The 21,400-nt window shown below is 38.6% G+C and overlaps 1 protein-coding gene across 1 annotated transcript in view; it reads right to left on the bottom strand.

Annotated features, from left to right (window-relative positions):
* LOC108705322 (titin) overlaps positions 1-21,400 on the bottom strand; it is a 192,593-nt gene that overhangs the window by 151,767 nt on the left and 19,426 nt on the right. Inside the window, exons 11-25 of the mRNA XM_041563241.1 lie at positions 20,694-20,951; positions 18,623-18,880; positions 17,280-17,537; positions 16,061-16,318; positions 15,183-15,440; positions 13,906-14,163; positions 12,684-12,941; positions 11,792-12,049; positions 10,448-10,705; positions 8,974-9,231; positions 8,094-8,351; positions 6,656-6,913; positions 5,432-5,689; positions 4,538-4,795; positions 2,455-2,712 (exon numbers count right to left, since the gene is read on the bottom strand). Of these exons, the coding sequence (XP_041419175.1) occupies positions 2,455-2,712; positions 4,538-4,795; positions 5,432-5,689; positions 6,656-6,913; positions 8,094-8,351; positions 8,974-9,231; positions 10,448-10,705; positions 11,792-12,049; positions 12,684-12,941; positions 13,906-14,163; positions 15,183-15,440; positions 16,061-16,318; positions 17,280-17,537; positions 18,623-18,880; positions 20,694-20,951 (3,870 nt within the window). The remainder of the gene's footprint in view (positions 1-2,454; positions 2,713-4,537; positions 4,796-5,431; positions 5,690-6,655; positions 6,914-8,093; positions 8,352-8,973; positions 9,232-10,447; positions 10,706-11,791; positions 12,050-12,683; positions 12,942-13,905; positions 14,164-15,182; positions 15,441-16,060; positions 16,319-17,279; positions 17,538-18,622; positions 18,881-20,693; positions 20,952-21,400) is intronic.

The following is a 21,400-nucleotide window of genomic DNA, read 5'->3' as shown; positions in this document are numbered from 1 at the left end:
AAGAATAATTCCTATGTGACCTTGACCTGAAATATGTGTAAACTTCATGCAAGAAACTAGAATTTATCCATGTTGTCATGAGGAAGGGTTGCATCCAGCTCGGAAATGCTTGAAGTCACTTAGATGAAAATGAATCATCAGAGGAAAAACAATAAGTACAAGCAGTCCTTCAGAGCAAGAACTGGTAACAGCAGCAACGTGGTTATTAGTACATTTGAAATTGCTAACTCCAGCACAAGAAAAAGAGTTATTATCAAGCTGTATACATTAAACATACAAGTAATCTCCTTTTTAACTCCCTCATAACTAAAGCTATTCTTTATATTAAAAAGCTATTCTAAAGCTTCTCTCTCTCTCTCCCTCCCTCTCTCTATATATATTTAGTACTATACATGAGTTTATGTACTTTATTTACTGTGCATTTTCAGTCCAGTTCAATGTAAAATTTGTTTAAAACACATACACATACTTTGCTTTACTTTACTTTTACTGATCAACTGTTGGCAAATATTATAATCTCTATGTTTGTAGGTCCTACAGTAAGTAAACAGGAGTTATGTGCAAATAGACATACAAATAAACTCTCTCAAGATTTTTCCATAGGCAGGGCATAGTTGAGATGTACAATTTATAATATATGCGATATAAGCATCAGTAATTAATAAGCAGCATCATGTCACTAATTACAAAAGTGCTGTCCAACTTATGGTATCGAGGGCTGGAAATTGTTCTGGTCTACATGGTGGAGAGCCGATAATAGAAGCCAGTGTTAACCATTCTCTGTTTTTAGACCACACCCACTTAAAACCACACCTATGTTACCACAAGACCATGTCCACATTAATAGCACACCAAAAAACCAAATTGTTAGTGCTCACTGCAGGATGTCACTAATATGTGAAAAAAGTTGTCATATTAAGACTGTAATAAAAATACCTGGTGGTCTAGTGGTACGGCGGCGTGGACTTTCGTCTTCGTGAGGGTAAAATTGTTTAGCTGAATCAGAAGAGACACATACTGGGGCTATTTTATTATTGGTTGGTATATTTCCTGATTGAGTCATTCCATTCCATTCTGCTATCATTTGTATCTGCATTAATTCTCACCACTACTGCTGACCTCAAAACAAAGTAGTTCTGATTAATTAATGTATTTTCTGTGATAAATGAGTCAATTCATGAAAAGGCTTTTCTGACTGCAAGCCAGGAAAGTGTTGATGACTGCTAGCCAGGAAAGTGTTGATGACTGCTAGCCAGGAAAGTGTTGATGAGGAAATGTATCAATATGCTTGAAATCTTTCTTGATTTTTCTAGATTATTGAGTTCAATATTTTAAATCTGCCCCCAAAAATGGGTACATAACCTTCAGAATCATACAAAAAAATCATTAAAAAAATATAGTGTTTACTTCACACCTGGTTATGAAAATAATCTCTATAGCATTCATAGTATTCTCTCAAAACAAACAAGAGAAGTATAACATAGGGTGGTTATATGATACTGTACCATTAATACAGATAAATATAAACTACATTGGACTTGAACTGGATACTTAAGACCTAAATAGACACCAAAGCACCTCAAAGGAGAAAAGAATATCTTAGGGACAATATTTTTGTAGTGGTTATCGAATCCTAGCTTGGCAACTGTTATTAAAGAGAAAGGTTGCAGCCTTTGTGATGGATATGTGAACACTGATAATGATTTGATCTCTTTCTAAACAAAAACTTTAGTTTCTATACAGAAATTAGATTAAGTTCTGATACCCTAGTGGCTCCAACATGTCTGTGAAAAATGATCATGTCACCTACGCTCCAATACATCTATACTCACCACTTTTAGAACAATAGGGGTTTACTTGGAGGTTGGGCCAATAGGGGCAAAAAAGGAGCCACCAGGAGAGACTTAGAAGTCAGTCTTCAGGGATAGAGGAAAGGACTCCTGCACATCAGACCTACCACTGTGCTACTGTTCAGCCATTATTTACTTGGAGTCTTCTTGGGACTTTGAATAGACATATGTGAGACTCCAGAACTGCATTGTTCTTTGGTATGGGATGATTTGTATCTGCTGTTTTTCCTTTGTACCTTTGTAACAGCAAAGCCTAATTTATTACCCAAGTAAAGTGTGCTATGTAGAGTTTTCAAATTGTCATGTTTTTTCCCACTATGTAGCATTCACAACTGAACTGAGTGTCCTGATGTGAATGATAACATGACTGTCAATGGCAGTAAGCCAGATGGAGTGACTGTGGAGGAGAGTGAAGTCTGTTTAAAACTTCTTCTTTAAGACCCATGTTATGAATTGAGTATAGTGTGAAGAATAAAGTGACTGAGAAAACTCTCAAAAGTAAAATTTCTGTAGCTAATAAAAAAATAATGACCTTTTGTATAGTGTTTCCTCAGTGAACAGCTCAGCTTGAAACATTATAAAACAAACAATATGTTTTTCTTACTTGTGTAGGCAGATATTTCTGAACTGTTGCCTTGTATATTTGCTTCTCCAACAAGTGCACAGACCAAGAATGTATACAAATTCCCAGATTGTAGACCTAATATTTCAGCAGAATTTGCAGCCACTTTCAGCTCAAAGGTAGTATTCTGGAGAATTTGGATCAGAAATGAACTTGTATTTCCCAGAGGAGAAAGCCAGTTGAGAAGCACAGAACTTGTAGTGATGTTACTAACAGTCAGATTCACAACTTCTCCAGGATCTTAAAAAAAGAAATAAAAACATTTTCAAACTTAGTCTTTTCATTCTTTAATGTAACCTATGTATTCTTCATGCCTTTCAGATCCTATATTGTTCACACCTGTAAGGATTTCTATTGTTCACACCTGTAATACCATGCATTGATCAAACTTCAGACTGTCAGCACCCACATTGTTTAACAGTTCACACTTTAGACAGAAGGTATTAGAAGCACTGGCATTTTGTCATTGTACATAGTACAGCATGTACTGTTCATCTTAGAGTGGTCTTGATATGTTTCGATGTCTCTTTTCCTGCTCTGCCTGCGACTGTTCTACCCTACCTGTATCTGCCATACTCTGCCTTTCCAACTCTGCAATATGTGTCATACTCTGCCTACCTTATGCTCCTCTTGGGTGCCATACTCTGCCTGTCCTATGCTGCCTGTTTGTGCCATATACTGCCTGTGTGTGCTCTGCTTTGCCTGCCCTACTCTCCTTGTGTGTGTGACATAATCTGCCTGCACTATGCTCCGTGTGTGCAATACTCTGCCTGCCCTATACAACCTGTGTATGCCACACTCTGCCTGCCCTATACTACATGTGTGTCATACTCTGCTTGTCCTATACTCCCTGTGTGTGTGTGCCATACTCTGCCTGCTCTCTTTGGGGCAAATTCACTAAGCCGCGAAGCGCCGAACGCTAGCGTTAATTCGCTAGCGTTTGGCATTTTCGCTACTGCGCAAATTCACTAACGAACGCTGGCGTAGTTTCGCTAGTGTTACTTCGCAACCTTACGCCAGGCGAATTTTCGCTAGCGACGAAACTACGCAAATTCACTAACTTGCGCAGTGTACTGAACGCTACCTTTTACGCTAGACTTCCTTCGCCACCTCAAGCCTGGCGAAGCGCAATAGAGTAGATAGGGATTGTTTAAAAAAAAGTCAGTTTTTTTTCAAAGTCCCAAAAAAACGCTGGCGTGTTTTCTACATGATGGCTGATAGGCTGAAAAAGATCAAAATTTTTTTGAGGCTCCCCTTCCTCCCCCCTACATTTCCTGACTCATGGCAACTTACCTAGACAGTGGGCACATGTGTAGGGCAAAATAAAAATTTTATTTGCTGATTTGAAGGTTTTCTAGGCATTTGTAGTGCAGATACGTGTTCCTCCATTGAAATTTGAATTTCGCGCCGTATGCAAATTAGCCTTCGCTAGCGTAACTTCGCTTTATATAGCGAATCAACGCTAGCGCAACTTCGCAACCTTACGCTACAACTGTGCGCACCTTCGGATTTTAGTGAATTTGTGGAGCCCTGGCGAAACTACGCCTGGCGAAGTGCGGCAAAGTGCGGCGAAGTGCGGCGAAGTTGCGCCTGGCGCAACTTCGCATCTTAGTGAATTTGCCCCTTTGTGTCTGCCATGCTCTGCCTGTGGAAGGTAAACCTGGTGGGGCTTTGTTAGTATTAATCATGCAATAGGGATTGCTGTGTTATCCACAGTGGAGTAGGAATATTGATTTAAGGATAGTATTAATATGACTTAATAAACTTTTTTCACATATGAAAACTGTTATCCCTGCAGTTAGCACTAGGTGTCCCTTCACTGCAACATTAATAAATTATGAAACAAAAGTGTGATTTATAAAAACCTCGGTACTTGACAAATGATTTAAAAAATTCAATATTACATAAATGTTTTTTTTAAACTACTAAATACTAAATACAAAAAAATAAAAAATTATAAAAACTACTGATTGCTAAATAATGGCTAATGGTTTTCTATTTTGTAACATAATATTTGTATTTACTTAAAAGTATTAATAAATGTATTTCTTGTAAAGATACTTACATGTGTAGGTAGATATGGAGGTGTTATACCCCTCTATCAGAGATTCGCCAACAGCAGCAGAGATGTAAAATGTGTAGAAATTTCCAGGTGTCAGACTGTCAATGGTAAGAGATGCTAAGATCAAGTTTCCTTTGAAAGCTGGAAACTGTAAGATCCTTATTACATAAGAACTTGAATTTCCTTCAGGTGGCTCCCAGGTTAGGGAGACAGTACGTTGGGTGACACACACAACTGCCAAGTTCTTGACCTTCCCCGGCACTGTATGTAAAACATCAATATACATTTTTATATATTCCAGATAAATACATTGTTCTTGTCTGGATCAACAACATCTTATTCTTTAAAACATGTGGAAATATCAGTTAATTATATCTTATAATATATCTATAACAAGTAGTATATACACTAGATAGACTAAAAAGTAGCAGTTGTGTACAAAATAAAGTAAATATGTATTAGTAATATGTAACAGGAAAGCCTAATTTATTACCCAAGTAAGGTGTGCTATGTAGAGTTTTCAAATTGTCATGTTTTTCCCACTATGCAGCATTCACAACTGAACTGAGTGTCCTGATGTGAATGATAACCCGACTGTCAATGGCAGTAAGCCAGATGGAGTGACTGTGGAGGAGAGTGAAGTCTGTTTAAAACTTCTTCTTAAAGACCCATGTTATGAATTGAGTATAGTGTGAAGAATAAAGTGACTGAGAAAACTCCCAAAGTTAAAATTTCTATAGCTAATAAAAAAATAATGACCTTTTCTATATTGTTACCTCAGTGAACAGATCAGCTTGACCTGGCTACAACATGTAGGTCTCCATAAATGTATTTCAATTATTATTAATGATTATTTATTTAAGAAACATTATAAAACAAACAATATGTTTTTCTTACTTGTATAGACAGATATTTCTGAACTGTTGCCTTGTATATTTGCTTCCCCAACAAGTGCAGAGACCAAGAATGTATACAAATTCCCAGATTGTAGACCTGAAATTTCAGCAGAATTTGCAGCCACTTTCATCACAAAGGTAGTATTCTGGAGAATTTGGATCAGAAATGAACTTGTATTTCCCAGAGGAGAAAGCCAGTTGAGAAACACAGAACTAGTAGTGATGTTACTAACAGTCAGATTCACAACCTTTCCAGGATCTTAAAAAAAGAAATAAAACATTTTCAAACTTAGTTTTTTCAACCTTTAATTTAACCCATGTATTCTTCACACCTTTCAGACCCTGTATTGTTCACACCTGTAAGGACCTCTATTGTTCACACCTGTAATACCATGCATTGATCAGACTTCAGACTGTGAGCACCCACATTGTTCAACAGTTCACACTTAAAAGAGACTGTTGTAGAAGCACTGGCATTGTGTCACTGTACATAGTACAGAATGTATGTTCATCTGAAGAGTGGTCTTGATAGGTTTGCCTGTCTCTTACCCTGATCTGCCTGTGACTGCTCCACCCTACCTGTATCTGCCATTCTCTGAGTGTCCAACTTTGCCTGTGTGTGCCATACTTTGCCTGCCTTATGCTGCCGTGTGTGCCATAATCTGCCTGTCCTATGCTGCCTGTGTGTGCCCTTCTTTGCCTGCCCTAGTCTGACTGTATGCCCTACCTTGCCTGCCCTGAATCCCTTGAGTGTGCCATACTTTACCTGCCATATGCTCCCTGGGTGTGCCATACTCTGCTTGTTCTATACTGCCTACATGTGCCATGCTCTGCTTGTCCTATACTGCCTGTGTGTGCCATACTCTACCTGCTCTGTTTGTATGCGCATGCTCTGTGTATCAAATGAAAACCTGTTGGGGGTTTGTTAGTATTTTGAAGTACTTGTTAAGGTGACTCCAGAAAGCAGAAGGTACAGATAGAGCAGCCTTCAAGATGGTTTCTAACATTTTGCTAACTTGTCCCCATTAAGAAAACTATCCGCTATAACTTCTGTTGCTAATAAAAAAAAACAATGCCTTTTTCTACAGTGTTACCTCAGTGGGCAGTTACCTTCAGCTTGACCTGGATACAACATGTAAGGTCTCCATAAATGTATTTCAGTTATCATTAATACTTATTTAGATAAGAAATCAACATTATCAAATAAACCATTTGTTTTTCTTACTTGTGTAGGCAGATATTACTGAACTGTTGCCTTGTATATTTGCTTCCCCGACAAGCGCAGAGACCAAGAATGTATACAAATTCCCTGATTGTAGACCTGAAATTTCAGCAGAACTTGCAGCCACTTTCAGCTCAAACTTAGTATTCTGGAGAATTTGGACCAGAAATGAACTTGAGTTTCCCAGAGGAGAAAGCCAGTTGAGAAGCACAGAACTAGTAGTGATGTTACTAACAGTCAGATTCACAACCTCTCCAGGATCTTAAAAAAAGAAATAAAAACATTTTCAAACTTAGTCTTTTCAACCTTTAATGAAACCCATGTATTCTTCATGCCTTTCAGACCCTATATTGTTCACACCTGTAAGGATTTCTATTGTTCACACCTGTAATACCATGCATTGATCAAACTTCAGACTGTCAGCACCCGCAATGTTCAACAGTTCACACTTTAGACAGAATGTATTAGAAGCATTGGCATTGTGTCATTGTACATAGTACAGTATGTACTGTTCATCTTAGAGTGGTCTTGATTTGTTTCGATGTCTCTTTTCCTGCTCTGCCTGCGACTGTTCTACCCTACCTGTATCTGCCATACTCTGCCTTTACAACTCTGCAATGTGTGTCATACTTTGCCTACCTTATGCTCCTCTTGGGTGCCATACTCTGACTGTCCTATGCTGCCTATTTGTGCCATACTCTGCCTGTGAGTGCTCTGCTTTGCCTGCCCTACTCTCCTTGTGTGTGTGACATAATCTGCCTGCACTATGCTCCATGTGTGCAATACTCTGCCTGCCCTATACAACCTGTGTGTGCCATGCTCTGCTTGTCCTATACTCCCTGTGTGTGCCATACTCTGCCTGCCCTATACTACATGTGTGTGTGATACTCTGCTTGTCCTATACTCCCTGTGTGTGCCACACTCTGCCTGCCCTATACTACATGTGTGTCTGATACTCTGCTAGTCCTATACTCCCTGTGTGTGTGTGCCATACTCTGCCTGCTCTCTTTGTGTCTGCCATGCTCTGCCTGTGGAAGGTAAAGCTGGTGGGGCTTTGTTAGTATTAATCATGCACTAGGGATTGCTGTGCTATCCACAGTGGAGTAGGAATATTGATTTAAGGATAGTATTAATATGACTTAATAAACTTTTTTCACATATGAAAACTGTTATCCCTGCAGTGAGCACTAGGTGTCCCTCCACTGCAACATTAATAAATTATGAAACAAAAGTGTGATTTATAAAAACCTCAGTACTTGAAAAATGATTTAAAAAATTCAATATTACATAAATGGTTTTTTTAAACCACTAAATACAAAAAAATAAAAAATTATAAAAACTACTGGTTGCTAAATAATGGCTAATGGTTTTCTATTTTGTAACATAATATTTGTATTTACTTAAAAGTATTAATAAATGTATTTCTTGTAAAGATACTTACATGTGTAGGTAGATATGGAGGTGTTATACCCCTCTATCAGAGATTCGCAAACAGCAGCAGAGATGTAAAATGTGTAGAAATTTCCAGGTGTCAGACTGTCAATGGTAAGAGATGCTAAGATCAAGTTTCCTTTGAAAGCTGGAAACTGTAAGATCCTTATTACATAAGAACTTGAATTTCCTTCAGGTGGCTCCCAGGTTAGGGAGACAGTACGTTGGGTGACACACACAACTGCCAAGTTCTTGACCTTCCCAGGCACTGTATGTAAAACATCAATATACATTTTTATATATTCCAGATAAATACATTGTTCTTGTCTGGATCAACAACATCTTATTCTTTAAAACATGTGGAAATATCAGTTAATTATATCTTATAATATATCTATAACAAGTAGTATATACACTAGATAGACTAAAAAGTAGCAGTTGTGTACAAAATAAAGTAATATGTAACAGGAAAGCCTAATTTATTACCCAAGTAAGGTGTGCTATGTAGAGTTTTCAAATTGTCATGTTTTTCCCACTATGCAGCATTCACAACTGAACTGAGTGTCCTGATGTGAATGATAACCCGACTGTCAATGGCAGTAAGCCAGATGGAGTGACTGTGGAGGAGAGTGAAGTCTGTTTAAAACTTCTTCTTAAAGACCCATGTTATGAATTGAGTATAGTGTGAAGAATAAAGTGACTGAGAAAACTCCCAAAGGTAAAATTTCTATAGCTAATAAAAAAATAATGACCTTTTCTATATTGTTACCTCAGTGAACAGATCAGCTTGACCTGGCTACAACATGTAGGTCTCCATAAATGTATTTCAATTATTATTAATGATTATTTATTTAAGAAACATTATAAAACAAACAATATGTTTTTCTTACTTGTATAGGCAGATATTTCTGAACTGTTGCCTTGTATATTTGCTTCCCCAACAAGTGCAGTGACCAAGAATGTATACAAATTCCCAGATTGTAGACCCGAAATTTCAGCAGAATTTGCAGCCACTTTCATCACAAAGGTAGTATTCTGGAGAATTTGGATCAGAAATGAACTTGTATTTCCCAGAGGAGAAAGCCAGTTGAGAAACACAGAACTAGTAGTGATCTTACTAACAGTCAGATTCACAACCTTTCCAGGATCTTAAAAAAAGAAATAAAACATTTTCAAACTTAGTTTTTTCAACCTTTAATTTAACCCATGTATTCTTCACACCTTTCAGACCCTGTATTGTTCACACCTGTAAGGACCTCTATTGTTCACACCTGTAATACCATGCATTGATCAGACTTCAGACTGTCAGCACCCACATTGTTCAACAGTTCACACTTAAAAGAGACTGTTGTAGAAGCACTGGCATTGTGTCACTGTACATAGTACAGAATGTATGGTCATCTGAAGAGTGGTCTTGATAGGTTTGCCTGTCTCTTACCCTGATCTGCCTGTGACTGCTCCACCCTACCTGTATCTGCCATTCTCTGAGTGTCCAACTTTGCCTGTGTGTGCCATACTTTGCCTGCCTTATGCTGCCGTGTGTGCCATAATCTGCCTGTCCTATACTGCCTGTGTGTGCCCTTCTTTGCCTGCCCTAGTCTGACTGTATGCCCTACCTTGCCTGCCCTGAATCCCTTGAGTGTGCCATACTTTACCTGCCATATGCTCCCTGGGTGTGCCATATTCTGCTTGTTCTATACTGCCTACATGTGCCATATTCTGCTTGTCCTATACTGCCTGTGTGTGCCATACTCTACCTGCTCTGTTTGTATGCGCATGCTCTGTGTATGAAATGAAAACCTGTTGGGGGTTTGTTAGTATTTTGAAGTACTTGTTAAGGTGACTCCAGAAAGCAGAAGGTACAGATAGAGCAGCCTTCAAGATGGTTTCTAACATTTTGCTTATTTAGATCAAATTGGGAGCAGAAGTAGTAAATACTATTAATAAGCATGTTGGAGACCTCTAGTGACCAAAAAGAGGCAAAACCACAATCTCAATAATTTCTCCAAAACATGCTATTCAATAAAAAAATATATTTTATTCACATCAGTAGTTAAAAAACATGTATAGTAATCCCTCTAACGCCTAACGCGTTTCATGCTTACCCAGCACTTAGTCATAGGCAGAATCCTAACTATTCTAACATTTTGCTAACTTGTCCCCATTAAGAAAACTATCCGCTATAACTTCTGTTGCTAATAAAAAAAAACAATGCCTTTTTCTACAGTGTTACCTCAGTGGGCAGTTACCTTCAGCTTGACCTGGATACAACATGTAAGGTCTCCATAAATGTATTTCAGTTATCATTAATACTTATTTAGATAAGAAATCAACATTATCAAATAAACCATTTGTTTTTCTTACTTGTGTAGGCAGATATTACTGAACTGTTTCCTTGTATATTTGCTTCCCCGACAAGCGCAGAGACCAAGAATGTATACAAATTCCCTGATTGTAGACCTGAAATTTCAGCAGAACTTGCAGCCACTTTCAGTTCAAACTTAGTATTCTGGAGAATTTGGACCAGAAATGAACTTGAGTTTCCCAGAGGAGAAAGCCAGTTGAGAAGCACAGAACTAGTAGTGATGTTACTAACAGTCAGATTCACAACCTCTCCAGGATCTTAAAAAAAGAAATAAAAACATTTTCAAACTTAGTCTTTTCAACCTTTAATGAAACCCATGTATTCTTCATGCCTTTCAGACCCTATATTGTTCACACCTGTAAGGATTTCTATTGTTCACACCTGTAATACCATGCATTGATCAAACTTCAGACTGTCAGCCCCCACAATTTTCAATAGTTCACACTTTAGACAGAATGTATTAGAAGCATTGGCATTGTGTCATTGTACATAGTACAGTGTGTACTGTTTATCTTAGAGTGGTCTTGATATGTTTCAATGTCTCTTTTCTTGCTCTGCCTGCGACTGTTCTACCCTACCTGTATCTGCCATACTCTGCCTTTACAACTCTGCAATGTGTGTCATACTTTGCCTACCTTATGCTCCTCTTGGGTGCCATACTCTGCCTGTCCTATGCTGCCTGTTTGTGCCATACACTGCCTGTGTGTGCTCTGCTTTGCCTGCCCTACTCTCCTTGTGTGTGTGACATAATCTGCCTGCACTATGCTCCGTGTGTGCAATACTCTGCCTGCCCTATACAACCTGTGTGTGCCACACTCTGCCTGCCCTATACTACATGTGTGTCATACTCTGCTTGTCCTATACTCCCTGTGTGTGTGTGTGCCATACTCTGCCTGCTCTCTTTGTGTCTGCCATGCTCTGCCTGTGGAAGGTAAACCTGGTGGGGCTTTGTTAGTATTAATCATGCACTAGGGATTGCTGTGTTATCCACAGTGGAGTAGGAATATTGATTTAAGGATAGTATTAATATGACTTAATAAACTTTTTTCACATATGAAAACTGTTATCCCTGCAGTTAGCACTAGGTGTCCCTTCACTGCAACATTAATAAATTATGAAACAAAAGTGTGATTTATAAAAACCTCGGTACTTGACAAATGATTTAAAAAATTCAATATTACATAAATGGTTTTTTTAAACTACTAAATACTAAATACAAAAAAAATAAAAAATTATAAAAACTACTGATTGCTAAATAATGGCTAATGGTTTTCTATTTTGTAACATAATATTTGTATTTACTTAAAAGTATTAATAAATGTATTTCTTGTAAAGATACTTACATGTGTAGGTAGATATGGAGGTGTTATACCCCTCTATCAGAGATTCGCCAACAGCAGCAGAGATGTAAAATGTGTAGAAATTTCCAGGTGTCAGACTGTCAATGGTAAGAGATGCTAAGATCAAGTTTCCTTTGAAAGCTGGAAACTGTAAGATCCTTATTACATAAGAACTTGAATTTCCTTCAGGTGGCTCCCAGGTTAGGGAGACAGTACGTTGGGTGACACACACAACTGCCAAGTTCTTGACCTTCCCCGGCACTGTATGTAAAACATCAATATACATTTTTATTTATTCCAGATAAATACATTGTTCTTGTCTGGATCAACAACATCTTATTCTTTAAAACATGTGGAAATATCAGTTAATTATATCTTATAATATATCTATAACAAGTAGTATATACACTAGATAGAATAAAAAGTAGCAGTTGTGTACAAAGTAAAGTAAATATGTATTAGTAATATGTAACAGGAAAGCCTAATTTATTACCCAAGTAAGGTGTGCTATGTAGAGTTTTCAAATTGTCATGTTTTCCCACTATGCAGCATTCACAACTGAACTGAGTGTCCTGATGTGAATGATAACCCGACTGTCAATGGCAGTAAGCCAGATGGAGTGACTGTGGGGGAGAGTGAAGTCTGTTTAAAACTTCTTCTTAAAGACCCATGTTATGAATTGAGTATAGTGTGAAGAATAAAGTGACTGAGAAAACTCCCAAAGGTAAATTTCTATAGCTAATAAAAAAATAATGACCTTTTCTATATTGTTACCTCAGTGAACAGATCAGCTTGACCTGGCTACAACATGTAGGTCTCCATAAATGTATTTCAATTATTATTAATGATTATTTATTTAAGAAACATTATAAAACAAACAATATGTTTTTCTTACTTGTATAGGCAGATATTTCTGAACTGTTGCCTTGTATATTTGCTTCCCCAACAAGTGCAGAGACCAAGAATGTATACAAATTCCCAGATTGTAGACCTGAAATTTCAGCAGAATTTGCAGCCACTTTCATCACAAAGGTAGTATTCTGGAGAATTTGGATCAGAAATGAACTTGTATTTCCAAGAGGAGAAAGCCAGTTGAGAAACACAGAACTAGTAGTGATGTTACTAACAGTCAGATTCACAACCTTTCCAGGATCTTAAAAAAGAAATAAAACATTTTCAAACTTAGTTTTTTCAACCTTTAATTTAACCCATGTATTCTTCATGCCTTTCAGACCCTGTATTGTTCACACCTGTAAGGACCTCTATTGTTCACACCTGTAATACAATGCATTGATCAGACTTCAGACTGTCAGCACCCACATTGTTCAACAGTTCACACTTAAAACAGACTGTTGTAGAAGCACTGGCATTGTGTCACTGTACATAGTACAGAATGTATGTTCATCTGAAGAGTGGTCTTGATAGGTTTCCCTGTCTCTTACCCTGATCTGCCTGTGACTGCTCTACCCTACCTGTATCTGCCATTCTCTGAATGTCCAACTTTGCCTGTGTGTGCCATACTTTGCCTGCCTTATGCTGTTGTGTGTGCCATAATCTGCCTGTCCTATGCTGCCTGTGTGTGCCCTTCTCTGCCTGCCCTAGTCTGACTGTATGCCCTACCTTGCCTGCCCTGAATCCCTTGAGTGTGCCATACTTTACCTGCCATATGCTCCCTGGGTGTGCCACACTCTGCTTGTTCTATACTGCCTACATGTGCCATACTCTGCTTGTCCTATACTGCCTGTGTGTGCCATACTCTACCTGCTCTGTTTGTATGCGCATGCTCTGTGTATGAAATGAAAACCTGTTGGGGGTTTGTTAGTATTTGGAAGTACTTGTTAAGGTGGCTCCAGAAAGCAGAAGGTACAGATAGAGCAGCCTTCAAGATTGTTTCTAACATTTTGCTAACTTGTCCCCATTAAGAAAACTATCCGCTATAACTTCTGTTGCTAATAAAAAAAACAATGCCCTTTTCTACAGTGTTACCTCAGTGGGCAGTTACCTTCAGCTTGACCTGGATACAACATGTAAGGTCTCCATAAATGTATTTCAGTTATCATTCATACTTATTTAGATAAGAAATCAACATTATCAAATAAACCATTTGTTTTTCTTACTTGTGTAGGCAGATATTACTGAACTGTTGCCTTGTATATTTGCTTCACCGACAAGTGCAGAGACCAAGAATGTATACAAATTCCCTGATTGTAGACCTGAAATTTCAGCAGAACTTGCAGCCACTTTCAGCTCAAACTTAGTATTCTGGAGAATTTGGACCAGAAATGAACTTGAGTTTCCCAGAGGAGAAAGCCAGTTGAGAAGCACAGAACTAGTAGTGATGTTACTAACAGTCAGATTCACAACCTCTCCAGGATCTTAAAAAAAGAAATAAAAACATTTTCAAACTTAGTCTTTTCAACCTTTAATGTAACCCATGTATTCTTCATGCCTTTCAGACCCTATATTGTTCACACCTGTAAGGATTTCTATTGTTCACATCTGTAATACCATGCATTGATCAAACTTCAGACTGTCAGCACCCGCAATGTTCAACAGTTCACACTTTAGACAGAATGTATTAGAAGCACTGGCATTGTGTCATTGTACATAGTACAGTATGTACTGTTCATCTTAGAGTGGTCTTGATTTGTTTCGATGTCTCTTTTCCTGCTCTGCCTGCGACTGTTCTACCCTACCTGTATCTGCCATACTCTGCCTTTACAACTCTGCAATGTGTGTCATACTTTGCCTACCTTATGCTCCTCTTGGGTGCCATACTCTGCCTGTCCTATGCTGCCTGTTTGTGCCATACTCTGCCTGTGTGTGCTCTGCTTTGCCTGCCCTACTCTCCTTGTGTGTGTGACATAATCTGCCTGCACTATGCTCCGTGTGTGCAATACTCTGCTTGTCCTATACTCCCTGTGTGTGTGTGTGTGTGTGCCATACTCTGCCTGCTCTCTTTGTGTCTGCCATGCTCTGCCTGTGGAAGGTAAACCTGGTGGGGCTTTGTTAGTATTAATCATGCACTAGGGATTGCTGTGCTATCCACAGTGGAGTAGGAATATTGATTTAAGGATAGTATTAATATGACTTAATAAACTTTTTTCACATATGAAAACTGTTATCCCTGCAGTGAGCACTAGGTGTCCCTCCACTGCAACATTAATAAATTATGAAACAAAAGTGTGATTTATAAAAACCTCGGTACTTGACAAATGATTTAAAAAATTCAATATTACATAAATGTTTTTTTTAAACCACTAAATACAAAAAAAATAAAAAATTATAAAAACTACTGGTTGCTAAATAATGGCTAATGGTTTTCTATTTTGTAACATAATATTTGTATTTACTTAAAAGTATTAATAAATGTATTTCTTGTAAAGATACTTACATGTGTAGGTAGATATGGAGGTGTTATACCCCTCTATCAGAGATTCGCCAACAGCAGCAGAGATGTAAAATGTGTAGAAATTTCCAGGTGTCAGACTGTCAATGGTAAGAGATGCTAAGATCAAGTTTCCTTTGAAAGCTGGAAACTGTAAGATCCTTATTACATAAGAACTTGAATTTCCTTCAGGTGGCTCCCAGGTTAGGGAGACAGTACGTTGGGTGACACACACAACTGCAAAGTTCTTGACCTTCCCAGGCACTGTATGTAAAACATCAATATACATTTTTATATATTCCAGATAAATACATTGTTTTTGTCTGGATCAACAACATCTTATTCTTTAAAACATGTGGGAATATCAGTTAATTATATCTTATAATATATCTATAACAAGTAGTATATACACTAGATAGACTAAAAGTAGCAGTTGTGTACAAAATAAAGTAATATGTAACAGGAAAGCCTAATTTATTACCCAAGTAAGGTGTGCTATGTAGAGTTTTCAAATTGTCATGTTTTTCCCACTATGCAGCATTCACAACTGAACTGAGTGTCCTGATGTGAATGATAACCTGACTGTCAATGGCAGTAAGCCAGATGGAGAGACTGTGGAGGAGAGTGAAGTCTGTTTAAAACTTCTTCTTAAAGACCCATGTTATGAATTGAGTATAGTGTGAAGAATAAAGTGACTGAGAAAACTCCCAAAGTTAAAATTTCTATAGCTAATAAAAAATAATGACCTTTTCTATATTGTTACCTCAGTGAACAGATCAGCTTGACCTGGCTACAACATGTAGGTCTCCATAAATGTATTTCAATTATTATTAATGATTATTTATTTAAGAAACATTATAAAACAAACAATATGTTTTTCTTACTTGTATAGGCAGATATTTCTGAACTGTTGCCTTGTATATTTGCTTCCCCAACAAGTGCAGAGACCAAGAATGTATACAAATTCCCAGATTGTAGACCTGAAATTTCAGCAGAATTTGCAGCCACTTTCATCACAAAGGTAGTATTCTGGAGAATTTGGATCAGAAATGAACTTGTATTTCCCAGAGGAGAAAGCCAGTTGAGAAACACAGAACTAGTAGTGATGTTACTAACAGTCAGATTCACAACCTTTCCAGGATCTTAAAAAAAGAAATAAAACATTTTCAAACTTAGTTTTTTCAACCTTTAATTTAACCCATGTATTCTTCACGCCTTTCAGACCCTGTATTGTTCACACCTGTAAGGACCTCTATTGTTCACACCTGTAATACCATGCATTGATCAGACTTCAGACTGTCAGCACCCACATTGTTCAACAGTTCACACTTAAAACAGACTGTTGTAGAAGCATTGTGTCACTGTACATAGTACAGAATGTATGTTCATCTGAAGAGTGGTCTTGATAGGTTTCCCTGTCTCTTACCCTGATCTGCCTGTGACTGCTCCACCCTACCTGTATCTGCCATTCTCTGAGTGTCCAACTTTGCCTGTGTGTGCCATACTTTGCCTGCCTTATGCTGCCGTGTGTGCCATAATCTGCCTGTCCTATGCTGCCTGTGTGTGCCCTTCTTTGCCTGCCCTAGTCTGACTGTATGCCCTACCTTGCCTGCCCTGAATCCCTTGAGTGTGCCATACTTTACCTGCCATATGCTCCCTGGGTGTGCCATACTCTGCTTGTTCTATACTGCCTACATGTGCCATACTCTGCTTGTCCTATACTGCCTGTGTGTGCCATACTCTACCTGCTCTGTTTGTATGCGCATGCTCTGTGTATCAAATGAAAACCTGTTGGGGGTTTGTTAGTATTTTGAAGTACTTGTTAAGGTGGCTCCAGAAAGCAGAAGGTACAGATAGAGCAGCCTTCAAGATGGTTTCTAACATTTTGCTAACTTGTCCCCATTAAGAAAACTATCCGCTATAACTTCTGTTGCTAATAAAAAAAAAACAATGCCTTTTTCTACAGTGTTACCTCAGTGGGCAGTTACCTTCAGCTTGACCTGGATACAACATGTAAGGTCTGCATAAATGTATTTCAGTTATCATTAATACTTATTTAGATAAGAAATCAACATTATCAAATAAACCATTTGTTTTTCTTACTTGTGTAGGCAGATATTACTGAACTGTTTCCTTGTATATTTGCTTCCCCGACAAGCGCAGAGACCAAGAATGTATACAAATTCCCTGATTGTAGACCTGAAATTTCAGCAGAACTTGCAGCCACTTTCAGTTCAAACTTAGTATTCTGGAGAATTTGGACCAGAAATGAACTTGAGTTTCCCAGAGGAGAAAGCCAGTTGAGAAGCACAGAACTAGTAGTGATGTTACTAACAGTCAGATTCACAACCTCTCCAGGATCTTAAAAAAAGAAATAAAAACATTTTCAAACTTAGTCTTTTCAACCTTTAATGAAACCCATGTATTCTTCATGCCTTTCAGACCCTATATTGTTCACACCTGTAAGGATTTCTATTGTTCACACCTGTAATACCATGCATTGATCAAACTTCAGACTGTCAGACCCCACAATTTTCAACAGTTCACACTTTAGACAGAATGTATTAGAAGCATTGGCATTGTGTCATTGTACATAGTACAGTATGTACTGTTTATCTTAGAGTGGTCTTGATATGTTTCAATGTCTCCTTTCCTGCTCTGCCTGCGACTGTTCTACCCTACCTGTATCTGCCATACTCTGCCTTTACAACTCTGCAATGTGTGTCATACTTTGCCTACCTTATGCTCCTCTTGGGTGCCATACTCTGCCTGTCCTATGCTGCCTGTTTGTGCCATACACTGCCTGTGTGTGCTCTGCTTTGCCTGCCCTACTCTCCTTGTGTGTGTGACATAATCTGCCTGCACTATGCTCCGTGTGTGCAATACTCTGCCTGCCCTATACAACCTGTGTGTGCCACACTCTGCCTGCCCTATACTACATGTGTGTCATACTCTGCTTGTCCTATACTCCCTCTGTGTGTGTGCCATACTCTGCCTGCTCTCTTTGTGTCTGCCATGCTCTGCCTGTGGAAGGTAAACCTGGTGGGGCTTTGTTAGTATTAATCATGCACTAGGGATTGCTGTGTTATCCACAGTGGAGTAGGAATATTGATTTAAGGATAGTATTAATATGACTTAATAAACTTTTTTCACATATGAAAACTGTTATCCCTGCAGTGAGCACTAGGTGTCCCTTCACTGCAACATTAATAAATTATGAAACAAAAGTGTGATTTATAAAAACCTCGGTACTTGACAAATGATTTAAAAAATTCAATATTACATAAATGTTTTTTTTTAAACCACTAAATACTAAATACAAAAAAATAAAAAATTATAAAAACTACTGGTTGCTAAATAATGGCTAATGGTTTTTGTATTTTGTAACATAATATTTGTATTTACTTAAAAGTATTAATAAATGTATTTCTTGTAAAGATACTTACATGTGTAGGTAGATATGGAGGTGTTATACCCCTCTATCAGAGATTCGCCAACAGCAGCAGAGATGTAAAATGTGTAGAAATTTCCAGGTGTCAGACTGTCAATGGTAAGAGATGCTAAGATCAAGTTTCCTTGGAAAGCTGGAAACTGTAAGATCCTTATTACATAAGAACTTGAATTTCCTTCAGGTGGCTCCCAGGTTAGGGAGACAGTACGTTGGGTGACACACACAACTGCAAAGTTCTTGACCTTCCCAGGCACTGTATGTAAAACATCAATATACATTTTTATATATTCCAGATAAATACATTGTTCTTGTCTGGATCAACAACATCTTATTCTTTAAAACATGTGGGAATATCAGTTAATTATATCTTATAATATATCTATAACAAGTAGTATATACACTAGATAGACTAAAAAGTAGCAGTTGTGTACAAAATAAAGTAATATGTAACAGGAAAGCCTAATTTATTACCCAAGTAAGGTGTGCTATGTAGAGTTTTCAAATTGTCATGTTTTTCCCACTATGCAGCATTCACAACTGAACTGAGTGTCCTGATGTGAATGATAACCCGACTGTCAATGGCAGGCCCGGACTGGCAATGTACATGTTCGGGCAATTGCCCGATGGGCCGTTCATCTCATGGTTAAAATGGGCCGGCTCGCTCGCAATATTGGCTCCGCCTCCGCTCCAATCGTAGCTTTAGACTTCAGCTCCTGCTTGCTTCTTCCGTCTCCAGGCTACGTTGGGGAGAGCAAGCAGGGGGCAGGAAGTCCGTTATTTCATTTGATTTAGTAGGAAGTGCTGGAAGCACAGAGAGCCTCGCAGTGGGTTTTTTTTTCTCTCTTCGTTCTCTCCACCCCCTTCCTTGTATAATCATTCTCCTTCCCGGCCAGGCACGCAGCCTGACATGACATATGGAGCTGCTTCTACATTAGGGGAGGGGCGTCCCTGAAACATTACACTGCAGGTGCGAGTGCATGGAGAAAGTTTTTCTCTAAGAGAGGTCTGTGTGTGTCACTCTGTGAATGTCTCTGTCTGTGTGTGTCTGTCTGTGAGTGTCTCTGTCTGTGTGTCTGTCTGTCTGTCTGTGTGTGTCTCTGTGTGTGTGTGTCTGTCTGTGTGTCTGTCTGTGTGTCTGTGTGTGTCTGTCTGTGTGTCTGTCTGTGTGTGTGTGTGTGTGTGTGTGTGTGTGTCTGTCTGTCTGTCTGTGTGTGTGTGTCTCTCTGTGTGTGTGTCTGTCTGTTTGTGTCTCTGTGTGTCTGTTTGTCTATGTGTCTGTCTGTCTGTCTCTGTGTGTATGTGTCCCCATACAACCTTTTTGTGCCTGAGATAACTGGTAGGCATGCTGACTGGCACAGTCCCTGGGCTGGACTGTGTGTTTTAGACTTTTTTTGTGGAGCTATCACATGATTTTGCTGGAGTTCTTATTATTATCATTGTTGTTATTTTTTTTTTGGGGGGTGGGGGGCTGTTCGGGTCCCATGAAGAGAAGGCATCTGTCTTCTTGCTTGATTAGGTAGATTTTATGTGCCTGCTGCCTTACAGCCCATTGTGATCATGCCTCTGCTCCCCAACCCAGAAGTGCAGCAGATCGTAAAATCTACAATCTGTGGCACTTGAGTCCCTTTATCCGCAGATCGTAGATGCTACGATCTGTGATGCTTAAAGGGTTAACCCAATATATAGGCGTGGCTATCATCGCGTTTCCATGTGGGCTGCTTTGATTTTTTTGCCCGGGCTGCTTTATACTCCCAGTCCGGCCCTGGTCAATGGCAGTAAGCCAGATGGAGTGACTGTGGAGGAGAGTGAAGTCTGTTTAAAACTTCTTCTTAAAGACCCATGTTATGAATTGAGCATAGTGTGAAGAATAAAGTGACTGAGAAAACTCCCAAAGTTAAAATTTCTATAGCTAATAAAAAAATAATGACCTTTTCTATATTGTTACCTCAGTGAACAGATCAGCTTGACCTGGCTACAACATGTAGGTCTCCATAAATGTATTTCAATTATTATTAATGATTATTTATTTAAGAAACATTATAAAACAAACAATATGTTTTTCTTACTTGTATAGGCAGATATTTCTGAACTGTTGCCTTGTATATTTGCTTCCCCAACAAGTGCAGAGACCAAGAATGTATACAAATTCCCAGATTGTAGACCTGAAATTTCAGCAGAATTTGCAGCCACTTTCATCACAAAGGTAGTATTCTGGAGAATTTGGATCAGAAATGAACTTGTATTTCCCAGAGGAGAAAGCCAGTTGAGAAACACAGAACTAGTAGTGATCTTACTAACAGTCAGATTCACAACCTTTCCAGGATCTTAAAAAAAGAAATAAAACATTTTCAAACTTAGTTTTTTCAACCTTTAATTTAACCCATGTATTCTTCACGCCTTTCAGACCCTGTATTGTTCACACCTGTAAGGACCTCTATTGTTCACACCTGTAATACCATGCATTGATCAGACTTCAGACTGTCAGCACCCACATTGTTCAACAGTTCACACTTAAAACAGACTGTTGTAGAAGCATTGTGTCACTGTACATAGTACAGAATGTATGTTCATCTGAAGAGTGGTCTTGATAGGTTTCCCTGTCTCTTACCCTGATCTGCCTGTGACTGCTCCACCCTACCTGTATCTGCCATTCTCTGAGTGTCCAACTTTGCCTGTGTGTGCCATACTTTGCCTGCCTTATGCTGCCGTGTGTGCCATAATCTGCCTGTCCTATGCTGCCTGTGTGTGCCCTTCTTTGCCTGCCCTAGTCTGA

This window comes from Xenopus laevis, chromosome 5L (genome assembly GCF_017654675.1).
Source record: "Xenopus laevis strain J_2021 chromosome 5L, Xenopus_laevis_v10.1, whole genome shotgun sequence".
Lineage (NCBI taxonomy): Eukaryota > Metazoa > Chordata > Amphibia > Anura > Pipidae > Xenopus > Xenopus laevis.
Note: the sequence above shows the minus strand (reverse complement) of the source record. Positions and strands in the feature narration are given on the sequence as shown.